This window comes from Kogia breviceps, chromosome 4, assembly GCF_026419965.1.
Source record: "Kogia breviceps isolate mKogBre1 chromosome 4, mKogBre1 haplotype 1, whole genome shotgun sequence".
In the NCBI taxonomy this organism is placed as follows: Eukaryota; Metazoa; Chordata; class Mammalia; order Artiodactyla; family Physeteridae; genus Kogia; species Kogia breviceps.
In genome coordinates this window covers 9,320,169-9,346,891 of record NC_081313.1, presented here as the reverse complement: position 1 = coordinate 9,346,891, position 26,723 = coordinate 9,320,169, and the positions used below count along the sequence as shown (strand labels likewise).

At 44.6% G+C, this 26,723-nt stretch overlaps 1 protein-coding gene across 1 annotated transcript in view; it reads left to right on the top strand.

Annotated features, from left to right (window-relative positions):
- The window catches only part of CTNND2 (catenin delta 2), a 961,852-nt gene that overhangs the window by 540,708 nt on the left and 394,421 nt on the right, over nucleotides 1–26,723 (top strand). Inside the window, exons 8-9 of the mRNA XM_067030803.1 lie at nucleotides 7,681–8,260; nucleotides 25,111–25,305. Of these exons, the coding sequence (XP_066886904.1) occupies nucleotides 7,681–8,260; nucleotides 25,111–25,305 (775 nt within the window). The remainder of the gene's footprint in view (nucleotides 1–7,680; nucleotides 8,261–25,110; nucleotides 25,306–26,723) is intronic.

Below are 26,723 nucleotides of genomic sequence, written 5' to 3'. Positions count from 1 at the left end.
TTTTGATCTGGCCTGTCTTATTTAATGTTGCACTGCCTTTTATGTCTTAAAAGTTCTCATTTGCGCTCTATGATAATTATAAATACACCATCTGCTCACTTCTGCCAGAGGCTGATGAGTTTGGAACATTGCTTATTGGTGCACTTTTATATCAGGTAGATGTGAAGGTCAAGGGGGGGGGAGAACTCTGTGGATGGTGGTGGGATGGACACAGAGACACACAGGGCTCAAAGGAGGCAGCGACCCCCCAATAAACACCTGCTTCTTGATTATGGAATGCAAAAAGTTATACAGAGAGCCGCTGTGACATCACTCCAGTTTGTTGAATTAGGAAAGAAGTTGTTGCCGGTAGCACCTGTAAAGAGAAAAGTCACTAAAAAACTTGGAAAACACAAAATTGGTGAGATGTCTTTAGTGTAGAATGTATATATTATGCTGCATTTAGAGGAGAAATCATGTCATTTTGTATACTGTGTCTGGCATATCTTTGGGAAAGTGGCAGTCTATTTGTTTTTAAGATAGGTTTCAGAAGATTACCTGTGGGAAATCCTTTCTCAATGCTCTGCTTTAAAATCTTATCCATTTTCTCTTTCCAGTAGAAATATATTTAATCTGGTTTCAATAACTGAAACATTTCTCACTGTGGCGAGGGTGTGTACATGTTTTACTATAACATTTCTTCTGAGCAAAAGTTTGGGGGTATTAAAGTTGTACTAAGTGAGCCCCTTGCTGAAGTAAAAGTTTTACAGGGTGTATTTTTGCCAAGGCTCATGTTATTTTTGGAAAGAGTTGCCATCAAAAAAATCTCTCTTAAAGATTAATTTATATGACACTCATGTCATTGTTTTAGTTTTTTCTTCTCTATTTTCTTTCCACTTGGTAGACCATAGAAATGGTCACGTGAAATACTTTTGAGAATATTTATTGATGATGACCCTAATCATACTTTTATTAATGGGATGTCAGAGGGAAGGAAAAACCAGTACCCAGCGTGCAAAAGTCTGCACTACCCTGTTTATACCAGTGACTTAGGGGTCCTGGGCAATGGACCACTACCACCCCCTTCTTCTGCCTGCCTGCAGTGACAGGGGTGATGTTGTTTGCAAGATCTCTCTCTCTCTCTCTCTTTCTCTCTCTCTCTCTCCATCCCTCCCTCCTGGTCCTCCATAATTTGGGGGCCCTCATGCAAAGAGAAGGCAATAAGGGTGGTCCCCGTTATTATCTCAAACATCATAGCTCTTATTTAATTGAGATGTTCTTATCCGAGGAAGACATTTTTTTCGAGTGTCTTCATTTTGCAACTGCTTAAGTTTCATTTGCTCTGGGTACCACCTTTCAGTGTTAGTGTGACTTCACCACCAGGTAAACCCAGCCTTCCTTTCCTTACCTCATCCCAGTGGTGATGACCAGGGATGGTGTGTGAACTGAGCACAGAAGCTGTCTCTCCAATTTATGTTTCATATGAGTTTTCACCCAAAGCAGCACTCCTCAAAGGAATTGCTAGACAAGGCACTTGATTTTATTTGGCTATTTCCAAAATCAAATCTTTCTCACAGAACCAGGACTTTCTATCTTGGGAATTATTTAGAGAGTGGCCTTTCTTCTGAGGACAATTTCAAAAGAGAAGTTACTGAGATTTTGGGAGCCGTGACAGTAGTGTTCAGGCAAACTGATTTCATCCCAGAGAGTCGAGTCAAGGGCACAAAACTTACTTTGGGGGTGGGGTGGGGGTGTAGATTCATTTTACTTGCATTGTATTGTATATTACAGGCACGTTTCATATAATAGCGAAATGGGACTTTGGAATTTTGGAGTTGGTGGTTTCTTCTTGTTTCCAAGTTGTGAGAGTAGATGGCTTTGTCCATCTTCCTGTGCAAGCCTAGAGCCCTGTGCCAACTTACCCCAGAAAGTTCAACACATTCTCAGACATTTTAATCAGCAGCGCGTAGCTGATATTACGAAATCATGTTACCAGATAGTTCTGGTTTAGCAAAGGATTTCTTCAAAGATGTCATCTTAAAGCCATGTCCTCTTTTTTTTTGTTGTTTGTATTCAAAAGTTATTCAGGCTGCTTAACTCACTGAAAGAATGTTCTCTGGTCATTGCTATTATTTTCTCACCACTTACTCCTATTTGCATTTGCGTTCCTTCAAACACCAGCTAGACTCCTTCCCACCCAATCCACTCTCCATTCCTGTGTTTGGGCTCTTCTGTGGCCCTGGCCCTGCTGCCTCTGCCTTCCTTTGAAGCGTACTCTCCAGCTCTGCCTCTGTGATGCCGTTTTTGTTTTTGCCCAGGGGCACCACTCCCGGCAGTGACCTCAGTCCCTACAACCAGGGTGACCTACAAAAGGGAGAAACCGTGAGATGAGGTGTGCCAGGAAAAGGAAAAGTGATGGATACAGCTGCTGAGGGAGCAGACTGCTGATCCCGAGTCGTTAGCTCCCATCTGGGAGGCCACCAAACACAGGCCCCAGCGTCCCATTCCCGACAGTGCTGGCCAGGCTGTCCAGCATTCTGGGCAGATATTCCTCCTGACCCGGAGTTAGGGGCCTCACTGACGATTCCAGGGAACTTGGCAGGTCTCAATGCATCTTCACGAGGACTGCTTGCAAATCATGGGTCTGCTCTATAGAATGTGGGTTTGCTCGGTGACAGTGCTGACTCATGATCTGAAGTCACGATTCCTTAGAGAGTTCAGGCTGTCAAGTCCCTTGTTAACTGGCTGTAAGCCTTGGGTTTTTGTTTTGGTCTTTTGCGCTGCCAAATCGAGAGTGAGGCTTAAATAAGTTTCCAAGTTTGAAGAATTTTTTCCCCCTTGTCACCCTTGTGCTGTCTCTACCCTCTTTACAGAAGATACAACCTGAAAAGGTCAGGAAACAACTATACTTAGTATTCAGGCCTAATGCCGTGTTCTGGTCCAAGAGAGCTATATTTGGGGGGTTGGAACTTCCCAATAAAAAAACAGGACAAAACAAACAGTGTAATTGTGAGTCAGGTGTGATTCTGTAACAACAAAAATATGGCAATTTTAGATCTCCAAAATAATGTCAAGATAATGTGCACCAGACTCTGCCTACTGGAAACTCTTTAATCAGAGCATCCACTTAACCGTGTCCTGCTTCCTTGTCAATTTTACATAGATGGGTTCCCCACTTTGGAGGGGTGGGAAAGACAATTAAAGTAGTCCTTTGGCTTGAGACTGATTCAAAGAGCTGGGAATGACAGTCCCAGTAGGAATTGTCCTGGTCAGTAGCCCATGCTGTGTGATCCAGGACAGTATCGGGGCTCCATCTTCTCCAAATGTTTCCAGAAAATCTTATATCATCATTTATCTTTTATCTGTCATCATCAGTAAAAAACTTTTCAATGCTCATCACTTGTACACACACATTTGCAAATAGTAGGATGTAGTAGTCATTCGTTTTAAAATAAGTTAAGTTTGGGAACTTTAACATTGGATTTACAGTTTTATTTATAGTTCTAACGTATGTTTAAGGTAGAATTGAGCTTCCATGAAGGTCAAGTAGATGAAATTCGATGTGTGTTGAAATGTGCTTATATTATCTTTAATCCAATGAGCTAGGTCATAATAAACCATCCTATGAATCATGCAGCTGTCTTGAAAGGTATGCCTAAGAGTTGCTAAATGAAATTACATAAAGGAACAAAACATAAACACAAGAGTGGAGATAAGCTCCCAAAAGATTACTCTTTGTTCAACTGATGCTAAAAATAGATTTTTCTGTTTAGCCAAGGACCATTCTTAGGTACTTATTACTTTGTAAACTATTGGAATGGAGTATAATACCCCCAGATTATTTATTAAACACTGCAGAAGGGCTTACCTAACCGTGCAACCCAGGAAGGTAGCCACTAGATACATTTGACTGTTTAAATTCAAATTAATTCAAATGAAACGTGTGTTAAAATCCAGTGCATGTGTCTAGGGCCCATGTGTCTAGTGGCTACCATATCGGACAGTACAGATATAGAACATTTCCAACATAGACAATACCCGTCTTAAAATGCACATACAGTTTTATTGTTTATGTTTGTCTTTTTTTCTTGTTAAACAGTTACTGGCAACATTTCACCAAGATCCTACCGTATTTTAAAAGGTTTTTGAATTGGTTGCTGTAGCCTGTCAAAATACCTGGAAATAGTATGGCAGTTCTCAAAACTTTTATAGATTTGGGGGCCATTTAAGAACGCTTATGAATAATATTCAGCGGAGTTAGCACTTCTCCAGCTGGAAGTTCCAACATATTAAAGGGAAAATAAATTATTTGCAAAATTTACTCAAGGTTTCCCTAGGATCCATGTTATTCTAATACTTAAAGACTAGAATACTACATGATGTTGTTTTCATTTATATTAGTGTACTTTAGTATTTATTAGTGTACTTTAGTATTTATTAGTGTACTTTAGTGTTTATTAGTGTACTTTAGTATTTATTTTATTGAAAACTATGCTACTAGGGAATAGGATCTTTGATGTCACATAGGGTTATTAATATTATGTATCCAAGACACACCAAAAAGTATTTGTCCTGTTGTAAGCAGGGAACTCTCCTTAGACCCTCTGGGGTTCTTTCTCCTCCTCATGGTCCTGTGGGAAAGATTGCCAGAAATTCCTGTTGGAGGCTTTTCTGCCCCTCGACAGCTGGGTTCTGCACAGTGGAATGTTGCTCAGGGCCCAGGAGAGCTTCCAAAGAAAAGTGAAGGAAGACAGTCCCTATCTGCACCTTAGCAGTAGTTCTCAGACCAGCAGCATCTTCCGGGAGATGGTTAGCAATGCAGACCCTCAGGCCCACTTCAGAGCCCTGAATCAGAACCTCTTCCAGATCAGAGGCTTGCAAACGTTAAACAAGCGTCATCATCACCTTGAGAACATGACAAAACACAGATCCCTGGGCCCCTCCCCCAGAGTTGCCCACTCAGTAAAGGTGGGGTGGTGCTACTTCTAATGCTGGCTGATGGAACGGGGGCCACACTTGGAAAACCACTGCTCCGCGGATGACTTGTTCTTATACTCGATTGTACATTAGAATCCCCTGGTGAGCTTCCCCGAAGCCTGATGTTTGGGTCCCCCCTCCAGAGATCCTGAATTAAATGGCTAGTAGATACAGCCTGGGTACTGAGATTTTTTTTCAAAAGTTCCCCTAGCAATTGTAACATGCAGCCAGGTTTGAGAAGCCCAGGCTATACATTTCATGCTCAGAACTTCTACTGGGAGGGAAGCACAATTAGATGTAAGCAGCTCCCCCCCACCCCCATGACTCTGGATGATACTAGACTATACCTCTGGGGTCCAGGTGAGCGCACCAGCTCTGCAGAGCTTCTCCACCATGGAAACCCTCGTGCCAAAGCCTCGGGACCAGTTTTATTAACCTGATTCCACAGACATTCATGGTATCTCTGCTATGAACCCTTCTTGTTCTCGTTGCTGGAGGCGCATTACTGAACAAAATCACGGAGCTTACATTTTACTTCCACTCCTACTGTTGGACTCAAAATAATTGCTTTGTGATGCTAAAGAAAAACCAGAACTGGATAGTAGTTAAAGCGGTAAATACCGTTTCGATTCAGAAAAGAATTTAAAGTATTGCACTAGGGTAAGAGAGACCTCAGTATAGAACTGGGCTCCATTTTGAAAACAACAAGGAAAAGGAAGGACGTTTAGCCAAGGAGTAGGTTTCAGGTCAGTGGGTGGAAAATCACTAGGAGGAAATGTCAGGGCTGGGGGGAAATTCTGGCTAAACAGACCTAACAGGATTCTTGCTGAAGGCAGGCCGGAGTGAGGTGACCTCGCCTGGGAGATGGTGGAGAATGAGGAACTGGAACAGGTATGCAGGGTGACCAGACACTGAGAGTGGACGATTCTTGCTCAAACCCGACAGTGCAGAGCCATGTTGAGAAGGGAGTTCAGAGGAGCCTGACTAGAGTTTGGTCAAGGAGAGAAACTTTGTCAGTGGATTGATAAATACATACATATACACACCCACATATGCAAATATGTGAAATATATACGTCATATATGAACACACACACACATATATATACCCACGTATGCAAATATGTGAAATATATACATCATATATTAATACACACACACATATATATACCCACGTATGCAAATATGTGAAATATATACATCATATATTAATACACACACATATATATACCCACGTATGCAAATATGTGAAATATATACATCATATATGAATAAATACACACACACCCCCACACACACACCTCCCACAGAATGTCTTTCAACGGACTCTTCCTATCTAGGATACTCTTAATAGAGGATTTTGATATTGGTCGACTAACTCCCTCAGATCTTCACACGAACCTGACATCCAGATAAAACTTGGAACGCTGTGTGGGCGATGCAAGTGCCTGGTCTGTTATTTGCCAATTGCTGTTCCAAAGCGAGTGGAGAGGCAAAATTGAAACTCTTAATGGAGAGCATCTGTTCAGTCTCTCTCTCTCCCTTCCCTCCATCTCACCCGCGTCCTCCTCCCCACATAATTCCCACCCCTAATTTCAGAAACCTGCCCTCCCCACCTTCTCTTTTTCTGTGTACAGTCCTACCCCCTTTCTACACCAGCCTGCTCTCAGAAAACTTTTCTGCTCCTCCGGGAAAGCCTGGAAGATCCCAGAGCTCCTGCCCAGAAGGGGTTGACAATGCAGTGTTTTCATTCGAATGCAAATTTGTCTCTGGACCAGATTCAAGGAAAGTGCTTTCCCCTCCAACTGTCTCTCCAGCTCCACCCCAGCCCTTGTTGTCTTTTGTGTTCTTGAAAATAGACGAGAGGCAACTGGCTTTCAATTTGAAGACACAGCTGCAGGGGGCCCTTAAAAGCGAGCTGGGGAGAGAGAGAGAGAGAGAGAGAGAGAGAGAGAGAGAGAGAGATGCTGAAAGATTTGGAGCCCAGCGTTAAAATCTAGAAAAGGGAGGCTTTTTTGGTCTTTTCATTGACAATTGGTCTGCTTCCTCTGGAAATGCTTTTTCTTTTAAAGCCTGAAAGCCCAAGCATATTTATTCCGACCTCATATCTTCCCCTCCTTTTAACTTATCCACAAAGAAGAACCAACGGGAAAATGGCAACAGAATAAACTCCACGAAGTATGCTTATTTCTTACGTTCTCCAGATAAGTAGGCAACTTGGCCAATTTCAGAGGTAGAAACTGTATCCAATGAAAGGCCCGTGCGAGTGGGGGGCGGGGTGGGGGGGAGGAAAGGCTGGACGCCTGCATTTCTCGTTAAAACTAACAGATCGGGATTGCCTGCAAGTAGATCCCGCCGGCCCCGCTGGCTGGCCTTTTCAAAGCGTTCGGGGACTACTGCGATGCCTCTGCTCTTCCAGAAACCTCTGAGATTTGTGAGCAGCATACGTGTCCCACTTGTCAGACGGGATCCCCATCCCCTGGTCAGCCGCCCTTTGCTCTCCGGTTTTTGCTTGTTTGGTTTCTTTTTTCTTTCGCTCGGACAGGAGCCGCTCCCGAGCGGCCGGAGGGGCGCGTGCGTCTCCATCCCCCGCGCGGTTCTGCTTCTCGGGGGGCCCCGGCGCGCCCGCGCCTCCCGGGGTCGCCGGGGCCGGGCGGCGCGCGCGGGGGGTTCCCTCTGCTTGCCGCTGGCTAAGAGCGCGTGTTCTCTGCTCTCCCGCGCACAGGGCACCACGAGCCGCGCGGGGCACCTGGCGGGGCCCGAGCCCGCGCCGCCGCCGCCGCCGCCGCCGCCGCCGCTGCGGGAGCCGTTCGCGCCCAGCCTGGGCAGCGCCTTCCACCTGCCCGACGCGCCGCCCGCCGCCGCCGCCGCCGCCGCCGCGCTCTACTACTCGAGCTCCACGCTGCCCGCGCCCCCGCGCGGGGGCTCCCCGCTGGCCGCGCCCCAGGGCGGCTCGCCCACCAAGCTGCAGCGCGGAGGCTCGGCCCCCGAGGGCGCCTCCTACGCCGCGCCGCGCGGCTCCTCGCCCAAGCAGTCGCCCAGCCGCCTGGCCAAGTCCTACAGCACCAGCTCGCCCATCAACATCGTCGTGTCCTCGGCCGGCCTGTCCCCGATCCGCGTGACCTCGCCCCCCACCGTGCAGTCCACCCTCTCCTCCTCGCCCATCCACCAGCTGAGCTCCACCATCGGCACGTACGCCACCCTGTCGCCCACCAAGCGTCTGGTCCACGCGTCCGAGCCGTACGGCAAGCAGTCGCAGGAGCTGTATGCCACGGCCACCCTCCAGAGGCCGGGCAGCCTGGCAGGTAAAGGGCTCGCCGCCCGCCTCCCGCGGCTCGGCCCCGGGGGCGCCTGGGCGCGTGCTGGGGCCCCGGGCAGGAGGCAGGCAGACGGCTGGGCTGGAGCCGACTCAGGCTGGGCGTGTCCGTGGGCAGGTGTTCAGCATCCGCTGAAGGAAGGGAAGGCCAGGGTGTCCCCTAGGTAGGCTGTGGTAGCATCTCAACTCAAAGCTATCCGTTGCTTCTGTTTGGAAGTAATGCAGTCTCTCACACTCTTAGTGTTTTCTCTCTCTCTCTCTCCCTCCCCCTCTCTCTCCCTCCCACCCCCACCCCCCACCCCCGCCCCGCCAATCTGAAGACGAAGATGTCCGTCCTTAAAGTCAAGTGTAATAAAGAATCACATAGACCTGTTGATCGTATCCAGAAAAAGGGTGCAGGGAATAAAAATAACAGTTTCTGTGATCACCCAGGTAATTATCTACATTCAGTTGTAGGAAAAAGTAAGGAGTTTTCCCAAAGCAGACATTCCCCTTACAAAGATTTCAATAGTGAAAAAGTAACCCATGATTAATTGCCTTGAATTTTTACTACTTTGTGATGGCTCGGATTTATTCTCTTTTGTCTAAGTTTAGTCACTGGGAAAAGGAAAGGACGCTCCCATACCTGTCATTGAAATTACGTAGATTCCAGCAATGGGGAAAAAGTAACCAGTGCTGAAGTCCCTTGAGTTTGTTGCCTGCTTATTAAAGGGTCGGGGGCGCTGGGCTGGACTGGGGTTCGGGGATGAAGCCTGCTTTTCTCGGCCAGTTCAGAGGAGGTGACATTTCTGTGGTCGTTAAGCCCATCAAAGACCAGGCTGAACTGGTGATTGTCTGCTGGTCGCACCATATGTTCAGCTTAAACGAGACACTATGATTGAACGACTAAAGTTTTGTCTCCTAAAACATCTGACAACTAACCAGGATTTACTGTCACTTTTTTTTTTCTTCCTCTTTTGAAAGTATTTGGTAATTGTGTCACTCTAGTAACTTGCTGCACCCATGTTTCCCTTCTTGACACAAATGGATGACTGTGAAGATAAATAAGATTTAAAAAAAGGAACTTGGAAGCATGCAAGAGGCATGTGCAAGGGCCTTTTAAATTCAACACAGTAATTGCTGGTGTGGACTGGCCTGGTGTAGCAGGACGCGGGCTGCGATTCTGCTGCCCCCCAGATCTGCTAAGAATGCTTATTCTCTCACTCGCTCCTTCTCTCTCTGTAATAGAATTTTGGAAGTGACACTCACTGATGCCAACCTAGTGCCAGGATCCAAATACCTATTATGTAGGGACTCAGGAGTGACAATCTAGTTGGAAGACAGGGCTAGGGACCATTGTATGGAATCTTCTTTTATATAAGTTTGGAAACTTTGTTTTAGAAGTGTGTAAAATAAGTTACTAGATTGTGGCAAGGAGTGGGAACCTGGGGGAGCTTGTGGGAGACTCAAGCCCCAGGACCCCCTTCCCCCACCAGAGAGAAGAGGCAGCTCAGTCCCAGAGAGGCCCAGGTGACTGGCGAAAGGCCATCTCATTCCCTGCACAGACCTGCGGAAAGAAACCAGGAGCCTTAGCTTGCAGCTCTTTCTCCCAGGGATCATACTTGCTAAACTTGGGCATGTTCCACTCTATCACTTTAGTAAAAATAGGGAGTGTGGGTCTGGTGGCGGGGGGATGTGAATGGGGCGGGGAGAGAGCCTGACAGCTCCTTATGTCACTGAATGTAGGAAGAGGCTTTAGAAGTACATGTGTTGTGAAGATCACTTATACTCTAATATCTGGAGTGAATGTTTCTGAGGATATGATGTATGTGGGGGGGGGCGGTAGGAAGGCTTTGGCCAGAATTAAGAGAACTTCAGTTGTTCAGCACAATCCCATGTGCCTTCACTTCCCTCCTCATTTCCATCCATTCCTCAAATTCTCTGACACGATTTCATTTTTGCTCCCTGGTGGGAAAGAGAATCATTGTGCCATTGAAGATTCTTGATTTTTGAGCTACAATGAGCACTTTTCATGTTTGAATTACTTTGTTTCAAATGCAAACTTTAAAATATTCATTTAAAGGTTTTTTCATGCAAATCACTGCTGGCGGGTTTTGGAGTTCCAAATTATTCTATAACTCTGCATAAATACTTGGGTTGCATAAGATCGTTGGCCCTATTTAGAATTTAGCAAACTATGGCCCGGGAAAGGTGTGGGGACCGATTCTAAACTTTGTGAGAGATCAGGAATCTTGGAGCTTTGGGCCTCCAGACCTCACGCTGTACGCCTGGCACCATTCCAGGCATCGTAAAGTTGGGAGCCACCTGGTTTGCTCACTGAAAGCACGAAGTCAAGACTGAAAAATAGCTTTTGCATGTTCAGGATTGTGATTTTGGGGATTTGTCACTGATGGCTAAGAAGTGTGAATACAGGGTAGACGGTGACTTTCACTGTTGGATGCATTCATTCCTTTAATTATTTATCAAGCCCCTCTTAGGTACTGGCACTGATTTAGACCCTAAGGGTACAGAATTGATCAATATCAACCAAAATCCCTGGCCTCATTTCAGCTGGAGAAGACAGAAAAGTCACAGGACTTTTTAGCAGAGTGGCCAGGGAAAGCTCCACTTAGAAGGTAACTTTTGAGTCAATTATGAAGGCAGTAAGGGTGCTGGCCATATTAATATCCAGCGGAATGGTGTTCTTAGCAGAAGGAACAGCAGTTTCAAAGGCTGGTCAATGGAGGTGTGTCTGATGTGATTGCAGAAGAGCAAGAAGACCAGTGAGGGTGCGTCAGAGAGAAAGAGGGCAAAGAAGTGACACGAGGCCAGCAAAGTGACGAGCAACGTGAGGCTGGAAGGCCTCATATCGTCAGTCTTGGTGAAGATTTCAGGACCCTGGCTGTAGCCCTCCCCGGGAGGAGCAGAGGGGTGACACAATGTGGCTTAGTCTATAACAGAATACACTGTAGGGGGAGTACATGTTGGGAGGTAATTGCAGTAATGTAAGCAAGAGACAGTGGTGGCTTGGGCCAGCATGGCAGCATTGGAGGTTATGAAAAGTTGTGTAATCCTGGATATGTGTATATGGTAGAGCTGACCGGATTGTCTCATGGAGTAGGTGAGGACAGTAAGAGAAAGACGACTCAAGGATGCCACCGACTCAACAACCAGTAGAATGGAGTCACCACTGACTGAGATGGGGCAGGGTAGTTACAGAGGGATCTGGTTGGTTTGGGGGCAGTGCTGGTATATATTAAGATCATGGATTTGGACATGTGCTATCTGTCTATCAAAAGGCACATGTGAAGTAGGCTGTTGGATACACAAGTTGGAGTTCAGGGGAGAAGCCCAGGCTGGAGATAAAAGTTAGGGAGTCATCAGCCAAGTAGATGGTATTTGAAACCATAAGTCTTAGAAGATACTACATAGGAAGTCAGTTTAGAGAGAAGAGATCCAAGGACTGAGCCCAGATGCCTCCCACAAATGTAGAGGTCTAGGAGCTGAGCGGGAACCCAAACAAAAGAAAAATAAGCCAGAAGTGTAGGTCAGTGTCATTTCTTAGAAGCCAAGAGAATAGCATGTCTCATGTAGTTTCTAACAAAAACTTAATGAGGTTGGTGTGATTCTTACTCCCATTCTGCAGATTTGAAAACTGAGGCTTATTTTCAATGATAAGTCCCTTGCCCAAAGTTATCGATACTTTGGCTGGAAATGACAGGGGTGTGATTTGAACCTAGATCACTTTGAATCCAGCATCTCTCTACTCTTCAATACACATGATACATGGATAGAGGTAGTGTATTTTGTGTTATTGAAGAAAAACACCAAAGATGTGGAAATACAGTATAAGTTTTCAACTTATCTCAATGACCAGTGATTTTCAAGAAGCAAAAATATCTCAAAAATGTGTCAACATCCTGTTGAATATGACTAGCAGTACTAATTTTTGTTCAATTTCATAAGGCAGATAACATAATCCTTTCATTTTCCGGTTTAGAGCAAAATTAATCCTGTTAAAAATAGAAATCTGAGTTGTAAATATGTATTAAAGTTAAGTCAAACATCAGAAGCTTATTTTTAGGTAAAAATGAAATGGATTAAATGAAGATTCTTAGCCAACGATCGTAATCAAAACTGACCTAATATGGAGAGGAATTTGGTCCAGGTGTGTCAGTCTTGTAACCCTGCCAAAGGGACATCAAACGCACTGTTTAGAGGGGATCACACACTATAAATCCCACATTCCACATATTTGGAGATCTGATTGGTTCCCTGATTTGTTAATACTTTCAGGTGCACCTGTTATAAGAAAGAAAGAGAAAAAAAGAAAGCCTAATCCTAGATAAAAGCTTTGCAATCTGCACTGTCAGGTTCTCAGAGGAAACCTGAAGTCTCCTCAGGTAATGAGCGAGTTTGTTTATCCCACAGCACTTGGGATGTGGTCGGAATGCAATGTGATACCTGGCTGCTTCAGCCCCTTTAAATTGCATTTCCTGAAGGCGAGCTCTCCCTGCCTGTGGACAAATGCTTGAACAACTCTTGCGAGCCTTCTGGCTCGCCCTCAAGTAAAAAAAGAAAATAAAAAATCCCAGTTTAGATTTACTAATTAGAATGTGATCAGCCTGTGATATCAGTCAACACTTTCGTCTCCTTTCCAAGGTGGTTACAGCTGGCTTTCAACCAGAACTTCCGGGGGTTCTTTGGAACTTGACCTCACTGGGGACCCTTCCCCAACTGCGGAAGCTCCAGTGCTTTCCCCACTGGCCACGCCCCTCAGCCCCTCCCCCCTCCTCAGAAGCTCAGGCTCTCAGAGCCCCAGCCCTGCCCAGGCATCTCCTTCTGGCTCAAAAAGTAAAATAGATCTCTCTCCTGCACTGTGCACTCAGCCATCCGGCACCCCAATGCACTTGGGGAGTATGGGCCGATTCCCACTCATTGACTCTCTCCAGCTTCCACCAACAAAATGATTATTCAGCCAGCCATTTACCCTCTACAACTCTGGAGTCCCATTTCACAGCAGGGAACCCGCGTCTGAGTGGAAGCCCGCTCTCTCCAGGCTTTCTCTCCAGAGAGAGCAGGTACTGAAATCTCTTTAGCAAACCTCCTCTGTACTTGCCGACCCCTGCCTAACAGCCTCCGTGTGTGCCTGGAGGCCCGGGACTCCCAGACATTCCTTTTAAAGTCACTCTGTGAAGCATCTGATTGCAACTTACATAGATAGTATCTGATTGCTGTCCAATTGCTGTCCATCCAGGTCAGACAGCAGCAGGCAGAGTGTCGTTTTAATATCACGTTTCTGTGAGTTAATAGCTGGATCTGGAACTAAATGTTTGGGATGCTAGGGACCCCAAAGGCTTTCCTGATGCCTTTCTTTTTTGTTGATTCACAGAGATTAATATCTTCCCTTCTCTCCCTACCACATGGCGACCTTACTAGTTAAAATGGGGTAAACAGGTCTTTTTTGCTCTTTTGTAAGAGAGCGGCATCTTTATGTAGACTTCTCTGCTAGCCTTTCCAATGTTATTGATACTTTACATGATTTTGATTATGCTTTAATTTAACGGGGAACATGTAAATTAAAAAAATGACAGTGTGGGGCTTCCCTGGTGGCGCAGTGGTTGAGAGGCCGCCTAACGATGCAGGGGACGCGGGTTCGTGCCCCGGTCCGGGAAGATCCCACGTGCCGCGGAGCGGCTGGGCCCGTGAGCCACGGCCGCTGAGCCTGCGCGTCCGGAGCCTGTGCTCCGCAACGGGAGAGGCCACAGCAGTGAGAGGCCCGCGTACCACAAAAAAAAGAAAAAAAAAAGAAAAAAAAGAACAGACTGCTTATTCTATGGTGTCTGTATATGCTAAGGACCTGCCCAGGAACCTACAGGTAGAGACTTGGCAGCAAAGGAACCAAAGAAAACCATTGATGGTCTTGACCCAGTGGACTTCAGCAGCGCTTCAAATTTCTATTTGCTTGTAAATATCTTCACACATACTTGATAGCATTGATTTTTCCTGTCTGGCTTCCTGGATGGTGCCTGGGCCCACGGGTGCCATGCTATTAAAGAGGGGGAGCCCGCCCTGATCTGGAATGATACCCGCCTGCGTTCCTTGGTGTTTCTGGCTTCAACCCTAGCTCTCCTTGAATGGACTGGAGACATGTGAAAGGGGTCAAAACCTCCCCTAGGAGATAAGTGCACACATATGCGCGTGCACGCGCACACTTACGTATTCATTTAGGTCATAAGCTCAGCTGGTTAGAATCAGATCATGCCACAGTCCCTTCTGTGGCTGAGTCAGTAGCTGATTGTGGTTGACACTGCCACAAACAGACCCTTCACCTTGACCGTCTTCTAGCACATTTGTTCTGCACTGGAAGAATCAATACAAATTTCTGTACTAGGAAAGCACCAGTAACATCACTACTGTACCATAGCAATTGGAGGTTAGTAGTAACTTCTTTGGATAACGTAACAGACCAAAAAAAATGGGTGGGAGAATTAATAGGCCTCATCAGTCATGCATTTATTAGGGAGTTAATGTTTTAATATAACTTGTATTCAAAGAGTAATTATTCATGTGTAATTCAGTGACTAACTGGATTCTAAAACACACACATATACATATTAAAGCTTTTACCGGAAAAGAATCAAGGAAGAATTTTAGTCCTCGGAACTGTTTATTACACAGCATAATTCCTCTCCTCTTAAACTCTTTTTTTGTATGCCAAGTATTATGCTGAGTAAAGTAATAAAACTTTAATAAAAGTGTTGATATACAGAAATTATAAAATGTAAATATAGAGAATGACTAATCTATGAAACAGCTTATTGGCCATTTTTCCCCCCAAAATTATGTTGTGAGTTCGTGGTGTCTTCTGCTTCTGGAACTATCACTAACGCCATTCCGTGGGTATTGGTGAAACATAGAAAGCAGTAGAAAAATGATACAGGAAGAATACATTTGAAGTTTGTGTTTTATCAGCTAAATATCATATTTTTGAAAAGGAATGTATACATCTATCTATGGTATATCTAGTACAATCTGAGTATAAGGCCTCTGTTTAAGATGCTGAGATGCAGAACATCTTAGTTCAGACATTTTTCAAAATATTTAAAGCAATTTATGAAGAAAATTGCATACCTTAGCTTACTTTTTGCCCGATACAACCCTTCTCCTTATCCATACAATGAGAATTTCCTCTGTGTCCTTTTTTTTTTTTTTTTTTTTTTTGTGGTACGCGGGCCTCTCACTGTTGTGGCCTCTCCCGTTGCGGAGCACAAGCTCCGGACGCGCAGGCTCAGCGGCCATGGCTCACGGGCCCAGCCGCTCCGCAGCATGTGGGATCTTCACGGACCGGGTCACGAACCCGCATCCCCTGCATCGGCAGGCGGATTCTCAACCGCTGCGCCACCAGGGAAGCCCCCTCTGTGCCCTTTGATGGGCGGAGACCACATGCACAAAAATGAAACCGGAGCTTTCGTCCCCCCAGCAGTCAGCTCTCTGGAAAGCAGAATGACTTCCCATCCCTCCCAGCCGAAGTCTGTCTTTGCATCTCGATATAACAAAAAAGATGGGTCAGGAGCACCTTGTGCCGGCTTCTTTTCTTGGAAAGGTTCGTAATTGTCCCTAGCGATCGGGCCTGCAAGCCAGACCCCAGATGTACTGTTGGAACATTGCACCGATGGGGTATTGAGAAGCATCTGTGGAGAGATGAAATGACACTCGTTGAGTTTTATCCGCCTTGTTGATGAAGAAGAGTATCTGTGTGGATGTGAGACTGTCTCCAGGGCTCCAGAGGGATGCCAAAGTTGAAAACATCTAGCAACCAAGATATGCATCCACAGCGAAATCAGTAAGCCCTGGCTTCTCGAAGGGTGGGCTGCAGACCAGCAACACCAGAATTGCCCAAGACCTTGTTAAAAATGCAGGACCCCAGGCCCTTCCCCAAACCTGTTGAGTCAGAACCTGAACGTTAACCAGGGGACTCGTATGCCCGTGACATTTTGAGAAATACTGAAACACACAGCTAGTCCACTCAGAGCTACTCTCTACCTACCCTGAGATAAGAAACCCAAAACAGACGGGCGCCAAACCACCACTGTCTATGTTGTGTGTTTCACTAGTACTAGGACCATCTTAGACAAGTAGGTTTCCACAGGCTCTTTACTTGGAGCTGTGAGTGAGTTGACGCAGAACATCATCCAGCTCAGTGTGGACAGGGAGCCACGTGACCCTGGACTGAAAATAAAAATGGAAATGGTCCATCCTAAGAATGCAAAGATGTCAGACTCCACATTACTCGTGCTTTATTACCACTGTCTCATCACTTTGTGCATTCCTGCCTGTCACAAAAGGAATGGAACAAAAGAAGCCTATTTTTCTAACAGCTTGGGAAGAAGTGCTTGTGGTTAGGGAGGAAAGACAAGGGGATAAGATCACAGGGGCACACTTACTGCTGCATCCTGACCGGGGATTTGGGCCTTTAAATTATTCTCACTGGAAAGTATTTGGGCCCCAATAGATGACAGTATTCGTTTGGTAAAAGGTGAGGTAAAGTGTCGTAATTACAATAAGTTGTATTGGAAACTTTATCAAGAAAATTACAGAAGCAGATGCTTCTGCGTTTATTCATTATCAGAGACCGTTTGAGCGTTCAAGTTCTTCGTGATAGCAGCAAAGCTGTATTACGTTGGCAAAATATAGGAAAAAATCTAGGATTTATGAAAAAGATAAAACAGGAAATTTTTTTGCTTTCCAAAACAGACTTATCATAGAATCATTTTATATCATCAGATGGCCTGTTTGTTACATTGAAATTATTAAGCTTCAGTACAATTTTACCATTGAATACAAATGAATTAATAATCTCCCTTCCAAACAAATATGGCTCGTAGCCTATAGTATAGGAAATATGTCCATATATTTTAACATTTATAACAACATGAGATAAGATGTCAAACTAATTCAACGAATGATGATCATTTGCAAATGAAATTTAGTGCATGGACTTGACTCAAGATAGACAGGAAATATTTGAGGGTCCTTTAAGTACTGAAATTAATATGTGAATTGGCATAGGAGTAGGAAGTAGATTTTGGAATTTTGATTTGTGTCAAAAAGCAAAAATCCAGAATAAATCAAGTAAGTATCATGGCGAGCATTTCTTACATCTAAGGTATAATATTTGCATCTCTTGGCAATTTACTTAGAACCCATTTATGATATTAAAAAGTTAACCAAAATTATGTGACCTTTTGTATTTCTGAAAGTGCTTTTGCTGAGGTCATTTTTCTCCCAGGAGTTTAATGATAACAAATATCAAGCCAGACTTTTAAAGAAGTTCAAAGTCCACAAAATAACTAGTTCAAAGCCATAAACTCTCACAGAGGGAAGGCGTTCTGCCTACACAGGCCATGCTGCTTGGCCACGTCGCCTGGTGATGCCAACATATCTGCAGGGAACATACCCTGAAATCAGAATGAATTTGTTGCGTTCTGTTCAGTAAAGTAATTGGCATAATGTGGTAGTAAGTGATATTATTTGAAGAAAGCAAGAAATGGTACATTGAGGGTTGTAACACATTAGATACTGATTTCTTTCGGATATGTCTGTCTCCTCTCTCTTTGATTTATCTGGGACAGGGAGGCTGTCAGGGTGATTCCTGTAGTAGAGTGACAAGGCATGGGGTGCCCATTAAATGCACCTCGCCGCTCCGCGCTTAGATGGACTGAGTTAGAATCTTTTGGGGGTTGTGTTCGGGAATCAGTGTTTCAAAGTCTCGCAGATGATTCTACAAGGCAAGGAAGAAATGAAGATTTGAGAACTAATCATATTCTAAGGAATGAAATTTCAAATATATCTATGTATGTATGTGTGTGTATATCTATGTATGTATGTGTGTATATATATGTATGTATGTGTGTGTGTATATATATACACATATATATATATATGTATTTGAGCTGCATCATTGGTCATGCAGTTCTCATGAGTTCCTATGTGTGAGCTCCTGTTGAATATTTCAAATCCTTTTGCTGAAAATATGGTTACTGTGATTGTGAAATTGTGAGTTAAAAAATATCTGTTCAGTTTTTATAATCAGTTGTTGCATGAACTTATAAAGAGTTCGTATACTAACTGACATTTCTTTTAAAAAACAATATGGATTAAATAGATGATAAAATCACTTCGGAAGTATTCTGAGTTGACTCTGACAGAGGGCCTTTGCTCTCACTTCTGGTCCCCTCTCTCTGAGAAACACGTGGCTCTTCCTCCAGCACGGCTCCCTTAAGAAGCCTTCTGCTGAAATGTCAGATCCTCATGAAGAACTTTCTTGACCACCATATGAAAACAGCATACCCTCCGACACCGTCTACCCTCCCCACCCTACTTTATTTTCCTTCAGTACCTTTATCCCTAAGTGTGATGACTGACTTGTTTTCAAGGCCAGGGACCCTGGTGCCCAAAACTCCTAGAAGTTGCTCACTCAGTAAATATGTGTTAAATGAGTGAACGTATCAATCAGTACGGATTAACTGGCACTGGTAAACGCTCTATGTAAAACCTAGCAAGTAGAAATTTATTTGCAAATCAGTCTAGATGTGTTTTCTATTGCTGGTCAAATGGAACACAGCCTGTTGGATTCTCTCTGTTGGGTGGAGGTGTGAGACAAGCAGGCAGTGAGGATACTTTACCCTTTCAGCTTTGTAATTATTTTCCATGTCAAGAACTCCCTGCAAGTCCGTCACTGGCTTCCTTCTGGATCAGCAGATGTTTGTTATTTTCACTCAGCAGGTTTAATTTATGCCGTATCCCTTTCTAAAAAGGATTCCACCTTCTCTTGGTTATTTCAATATTTCTTTCCCTTTGAACTTCATTCATTCCTTCATTCTTTACGATTAACCATTAAAAAGCAACATTAATTTTTTAAGAAAAAAATAAAACCTGAAAATTTACATTTTCCAATAATACTTCACAAAATTATCAGGTTTTTTTTCATTTATAATATTTCACAATTAAATCTCTTAAGTTGTTTTTGATATTTTGATAGTTTAAATTATAGTGTTTGATTGTGTTTTAGAATCAAAAGATGTATTTTCCTGAGATAACAGTTTCTTGATTCTAAGATCGAATGATGTGAGAATACCTATTTTTACACTGCTTTATCAATTGCAGAGCCCTTCACACAGATTTCTCTGACCTTGATCCTCCCGCAATGCCATGTCATACAAACACGTGTACTGTTATTTTTATTTTTACACTAGAGGTAACCAGGGCTCAGAGAGGTTCAATGACATGCCTTGGTTTGCCCAGCTGGTTAAACACAGATCTGGAGCCCAAATCATGTCTCCCTATTTCAGTTTGTTTGGGAAAAAAAATGACACAAGAAAAGAGCAGTAGAATTACTACTTTAGATGCTATTTGAGTTTACTTCAAACTGTTGGACATTATACGTCTGTGCTCCTAAGGCCCCCTTTTGTGTGCAGAACCTTCTGTTTCAACCTTCTGTTCCCCGAAAACTGGGTTCACTTCTTGGTGGGTGTCAAGCCAATAGCCACAACCAAGCCAAAGAGCAGGGAGAGGGAAGATTTATTACTTGCAGCAAATCAGGAGAACACAGGGGATCTTTGCCAAAGCGGAGTCTCCCCAGACAGCAAGACTGGGGACGTTTTAAGCTAAGGGTCCATGCATATTTATGAGGGGGCTTGAGCAGAGGAGAATGCAGCACAGAATTGGGGCACAGGTTGACAGAGGCCAAGCTTTAGCTGATTGAAGTCAGGAAGGTCAGGATCATCCTTGCATCCTCTACCTGGGTGAGGGTTTTAGTTTCTGCAAAACTCAAAGGTTTATTATTATGTATATCCCTTAAGGAACCAGGACCCTGCCCCAAGGCTGCACTGTTGTTTCTTGAATGCTCCTCCCTTGTTTCTGCATTCCCTCCCTTAAGATCACTAATTACTGAGACCTGATCAACGGAGGCAAGCACTGTAGCCAGGCGTAGATCACAAAATGGCTTAGGCCAAAATGGGTTCTCTTCTGTCAAGAAAGCCATTCCTGGTTCTCTTTCTCCAGGGACCCCCTAACCTACCTGCTTACACTTCTGTGTAGGAGTTGCTCTTGTAAGTGATGGTGCTGGAGTAAAGGTACCTACCCAGCTCCAGGGGGTGTCCCAGGTCTAGAGCCCCTCTGCTCTCCAGGGTCCAGTCTTCCCTCTGAGCCCCTGGAGCCCACACCTCCATCTGTTACCCAACGCAAGTTCCTGTGCCCGACGCACAGTGAGGCCAAGCAAACCCAAGTGTCAGCGATTGGATCAGAGAAAGGTTTATTGCAGGGCCAAGGCCAAGCAAGGAGAATGGGTGGCTCGTGCTCAAGATACCCCAAACTCCCTGAAGGGTTTCAGCAAAGCATTTTTAAAAGCCAGGTGAGGGAGGGGTCCCAGGGTATGTGATCGTGCACAGTTCTCTGATTGGTTGATGGTGAGGTAACAGGACGGTTAACATTATCAGTCCTTAGGCACCCGTAGGCCTCGGGGCTCACGGTCATCCAGTAGTTAATTTCTTCCACTTGGTGGTGGTTTTAGCATCTGTAAAACAACTCAGGAAGCGTGCCTCAGATACTGTTATCAAGGTACTTCAGAGAAGAGCTACAGCAGAGGACATGGGGGGAGGGGTCTGTCCCAGGAAGACCCCATAGGGTCCTGCTTGGTTACACATCTCTGCCACAGAACTGAACCTTTCCTCTCACCTCCCATTACCAGCACCACAGCCGAGTGGCCAGGAGTGACCTGTCCTGAGCCATCTGCCCATCCTCCCAAGTCAGCCCTAGCAGCAGTGGGCCAGTGACTGAGGTCCTAGGACACATGGTAGCTCTTCTGCAGCAAGTGTCTCAAGCCTGTACCTACATCAATGTGCAGGTTCTTCCCGGTCCTCCGGGGCTCCTGGGCCTGCAGGAGGGCCTGGCCTGCACAGAGCACCCATGTGAAGGGTGTTACACTACCCTTCAGCCCTCCTGGATCATAACCTCTCTTAGCCTGTAAGCTGAGCATTCATGCTTCAGATGTGAGTCTTCAAGCCCATTGATTTCAGAAACATACTATATATGAACACTGCCAGGGCCTGGGCTCTCTAGACCCAAATTTTGTCTTCTGAAGAGGAGAAGTAGGACAAGTAAAAGCCTATGATAGCATTGAAAGGTTAACATTGGATGCTGTAAGCGTTGTGGCAGAAATTAGTCATAAAGTCTGGACACAGGTAGTATACTTGCATGACGTGGGTCTGCAATGGCGGGGGACCGGTTGACGCAGTTGGGCTGGCCCGTGGGGTCTGCTTTCCCTTTTCTCTTGGGCCCATCCATGTTTCCATTGCCCTTTGTCACACTGCTATTCCGAGCCCTCAGCTTGGTCAAGGTGAGGCTCTCAGAATTGTTCTCCACCAACATAATTGGCCTGGACATCTGTGACATTTTTACGAAGTCAGAGTTTCTCCAGCATTTTTTCTTGTTAACATTGTTCCAGTTTCTGGCAAAGATGCAGATGTTTACTAGTGGTGTTTTGAGTCCAGTGTTAACGCTGAGCACTCACTGTCAAATAGAACGTGATGGTAAAAGAAAATGACTACTAAAGAAAAGCATATTTTCTTTTTCTTCTTGTTTTTAAATTGGAGTATAGTTGCTTTACAATGTTGTGTTAGTTTCTGCTGTGCAGTAAAGTGAATCAGCCACATGTATACATATATCCCCTCTTCCTTGGATTTCCTTCCCATTTAGGTCACCACAGGCACTGAGTAGAGAGTTCCCTGTGCTATGCAGTGAGTTCTCATTAGTTATCTATTTTATACATAGTAGTGGATATATGTCAATCCTAGTCTCCCAATTCATCCCACCCCCAACGTCCCCCCTTGGTGTCGATACGTTTGTTCTCTACTTCTGCTTTGCAAATAAGTTCATCTATACCATTTTTTAAGATTCTACACATATGCGTTGATATACGATATTTGCTTTTCTCTTTCTGACTTACTTCACTCTGTATGACAGTATCTAGGTCCATCCATGTCTCTGCAAAGGGCACAATTTCATTCGTTTTTATGGCTGAGTGATATTCCATTGTATATATGTGCCACATCTTCTTCATCCATTCCTCTGTTGATGGACACTTAGTTTGCTTCCATGTCCTGGATATTGTAAATAGAACTGCAGTGAACACTGGGGTGCATGTATCAAGAAAAGTGTATTTTCTTTGGATCAGCAAATGTATACACCATCTCATGAAATTTTGGAGCCTGTTTGGAGAAGAGGTTGTGTGAGATTTTTTTTTTTTTCTTGAAATTGCCCAAAATAAAACAGGCCTTGTTAGTAGGGGCCTGATATGTTCTTTCTTGAGCAAGAGTGGTAGAGGGCATGAATTCCAGAAGTTGCACTTTTAGCCTTTAATTCCTTGCTCCTCTTTTTTCTCCTAGTTCTGTCTCTCTTCCCATTAACTGTGCCCACCCAGCCATGAGCAGCTAAAACCTGACCACAGTGGATAAAAGGAGTGCAAACAATGCTTGGTTTAAAATGCCTTAGCTCTATGCATAATGCTTAAATATGCAAAGGTATTTTGTACAAGTGTCTCCACAGGGAAACACTACGAACTTACAGTTCTATCAAAAGCATGCTAATAAAAAAGTGTAGTATACTCTTCAAATATTTAATAATTGTACTATTGCATTTTTCTTAATACCAGCACATAGAAATTCTGATATCCACAGAGGTAGGCCTTATCTTAAGATTCTTGCTCCTTGCCTAGGACCCTTGGTCATTAATTTCTGATTTATGATAGTAATAAAAATTTCCTAATGCCCAGTAAATGCTTATAAGAAGAGGATTTTCACACATACCCTCAGCTCATGTCGCCACTTAAAAGATCAGCAGGTCCTTTTACTGTTCATCGTTGGATATTTTTAGCTGCTTAGAATCAAGGAATGGTGATAAAGTTACACCTCTAAATCTACCAGGGATGGATAACTTTTATTTAACTATATGACATTTGGATGTAATGACTGTTTCCTTGTTTTTTACACTTGTAAGTCCTTGGCAATATTATCAAAAACTTCAGAGGTAGAAAGAACTGACAGCAGGAAATCAAGGCATATCGTACTTAAATAGATTCCTGGAAAATATGAGCATGTGATAATATTCAGTGTGATGTTGGCATTTGATAAATCAGATGCAATGAACCTAATTATGTAAAACAGTTATTTTGAATCTATCACTCATCTGAACGCTGTCTAAATCAGAACTTATTTAATTACTAGCAAAGGGAAAGGTAAGGAACTTGCCTACTTGATTCCCTTCCTTTCCTCAAAACATTCAGTGATTGTTATCCAGGCTGAATTCGTAGAAGTCTTAGCACTGCCCCAGTCCTTCAGAATTGCTCTATTCTCTGTTGATTTAAATGTAAAGCAGCCTGTGTAAAGTATACCAGTGAAACATTTATCTGTTGGCAATTTCAAAACTTTTGAATGGCTTTGTCCTCAAATATACGAGACAAGAATATCACAATCTTTGGGGTTAGATCATTCTGAAGCAGCAGCCCAATCACTGAGCACTGAAGATGTTGGCTTTAAGGTGGCCTCCGGTGAAGGCCGGGGGACAGCAGGACAGAGGGAGAACTGGCCACAAACACTACCAAAATCAGGGAATTCCAACTCCCTCTAACTTTAAGCTGGAATGGAGGGCTCCCAGTTGGGACTATTCAAAGGCAGTTGACAGTTAAATCCCAGCATGCCTTGCGGGTTATTAGCTTTGGAGAGTTAGCTGAGGGGTCTTTGCTAAAATCATCTGTAGGCTTGTTTGGGTTTTGTGTGTGTCCTGTACTCACCATGGTTAGATAACCGTCTCTCCTTGATGCCCTTTCACTGTCCCTAGATGTCCTCCACTCCATCCCCCGTGGAGATGATTCTCCTGGCATGTCTACTCCTGTGACTCTGGCTTTCCCTTGGACGAAATATTCGCTCTCAGTCAACGTCTTCTTTATCGTGTGTCAACTCAAGCTCTTAACCCTCATGAGAGTGTTTCCTCTTGCGCAGAGATTCCCTGTCCCACAGCACTGCTTCAAAGCCACACCTCTTGCTATACAGTGCAAGAAAGAAAAGAAAACCAAAAAAGACACAAATAAGGATTTAGGAACACTACAGGCAAATGCTGTGTAGCCTCGATTTATAAATTAAACCAGTTTGTGGCAACCATTTGAACTGTTTCAGAGGAAGGTAGACTAAATGCAGATCCTTCAATGTGGAGGGTAAGAGTAAAGGAAAACGTAACTTGAAAAACTTTTCCTTTAAAATCTGCTTCTCTCGGGGATTTAGACGACTGTAAGTCCGAACACTTTGGTTCATTCATTGTCCAGGGAAAAACTGCTGATGAGAACAAATTCTGGTCCACTTTTCAAGAACGACGTCAAGATGGCTTGCCACCATGGCTTATGCATTTGCTCATCGTTTTAAATAAGAATTCCTGTTGTAAAATTTCAGGTGCAAGGACTAAGGGATAATAAGAGCTTTTTAGGTTTGACTTCAGTCTGCCTGATTTCTTTAGTGAGGAAGCCTGCTACATTCGTTAGGCTGGGAAAAATGCTGTTTCACTGGCCCTGTTCAATGCAGATTTATCTCAGAATCATTATCATCCTTATACAGAGATCAGGTTTGGGAGCAAAGCAAGGCAGCTGGATGATGCAGATAAGCTGATTAGCTTGACCTCTTGCTGCCATTCATTTGATTTTCTGCAGATTTCAACATTCCTATCCCCCCCAAATTCAAATATGTCTTTGTTAAAACAAGTCCTGTTTGAATGTCGGTCGGGACTTACTGTCTCCTTGTCCATTCCTTTCAGCTGGGTCCCGGGCCTCATACACCAGCCAGCACGGCCACCTGGGCCCGGAGCTGCGGGCCCTGCAGTCCCCAGAGCACCACATAGACCCCATCTATGAAGACCGCGTCTATCAGAAGCCCCCAATGAGGAGTCTCAGCCAGAGCCAGGGGGACCCTCTGCCGCCAGCACACACGGGCACGTACCGCACGAGCACAGGTGTGTATTCAGGACCCCGATGGGGGAGCTGTCCACAGAGGGCGGGCCTGTCCACAGAGGAGGGCCTGTCCACAGAGGAGGGCCTGTCCACAGAGGGCGGGCCTGTCCACAGAGGGTGGGCCTGTCCACAGAGGAGGGCCTGTCCACAGATGGGGTTCTGTCCACAGAGGGGTGGCTTGTCCACAGAGGGTGGGCCTGTCCACAGAGGGTGGGCCTGTCCACAGAGGGTGGGCCTGTCCACAGAGGAGGGCCTGTCCACAGAGGAGGGCCTGTCCACAGAGGGTGGGCCTGTCCACAGACAGGGTTCTATCCACAGAGGGGTGGCTTGTCCACAGAGGGTGGGCCTGTCCACAGACAGGGTTCTATCCACAGAGGGGTGGCTTGTCCACAGAGGAGGGCCTGTCCACAGAGGGGTGGGCCCTCTTGGAAGCTTAAAGAACACTCCCTTGTGAAAGGGGTGTGTGTGTGTGTGTGTGTTTATGTCCTGTTTCCTCAGAAGCATTATGATATGACCTGCTTCTCTCGTTAATGTTTGTGATGAGGATAGAAACCAAATATGACTCCACTTTAGCTCCCTGAGTAGATTGTAAATGAAATAAGTACAGGGGGTTGTCAGCTCATTTTGTCACACAGGCAAATCGAAGGAAGCAGTACCAATTTTTTGTACATCATTATTAACGTATTTAATGAATGTAACTAGTTTTAGGAAAGCACAGTCACTATACAGGACATATAAAGGCATATGCCTCATGCTGGTAAGTGTTTTTTTAATGACACAGCCTACCTGTTTGGCAAGCTTGGTGGGAAAGAAGCGTGTTTACTAAAAAAAGTTTTGTAAAGCCAAAACATGGGGCTTTGCATATTTTGTAAAGCCAACTGAGAATTTATTTCATACACACTATTAGGCTGAATCATATGAAATTCTTTCTGAAAAGTCGGTTATTGGCAATTGCATATGGTTCAGTCAACTGTATAGCTTTCCTGGATTAAATGTATATTTTGAATTGACACAGCCTTAGGCCACGTGAAGAAGGACACAGTGTTTGCCAGAACATGAAGCCATTTGCAAAATAACTGGTCAAATGTCATGATTAAATGTGCTAGAGCACACTTATCTTAACTGTAAAATCAATATCATTAAGAAGATACTGAGAATTGCACTTCCTCTAAAGCCTCCCATGGCTAAGTTAACTTAGAAAACATTATGCTGCCGGTTTGCAGACAGGAGAGCTGTCTCCTTCATTTCTAACGATACACATTATCCCGGGCAGGGGCCGAGGTATGGGGGTGCGGAAGCTCTGGTCCGCGTCTTGGCACCGGGCACTGCATCTTCAGACTGTTGTAACCAGTTCCCAAGAAGTAGATCATAGCAATCTTGTTAAACTACATTATGATACTAAATTATATGTTTTGAAATC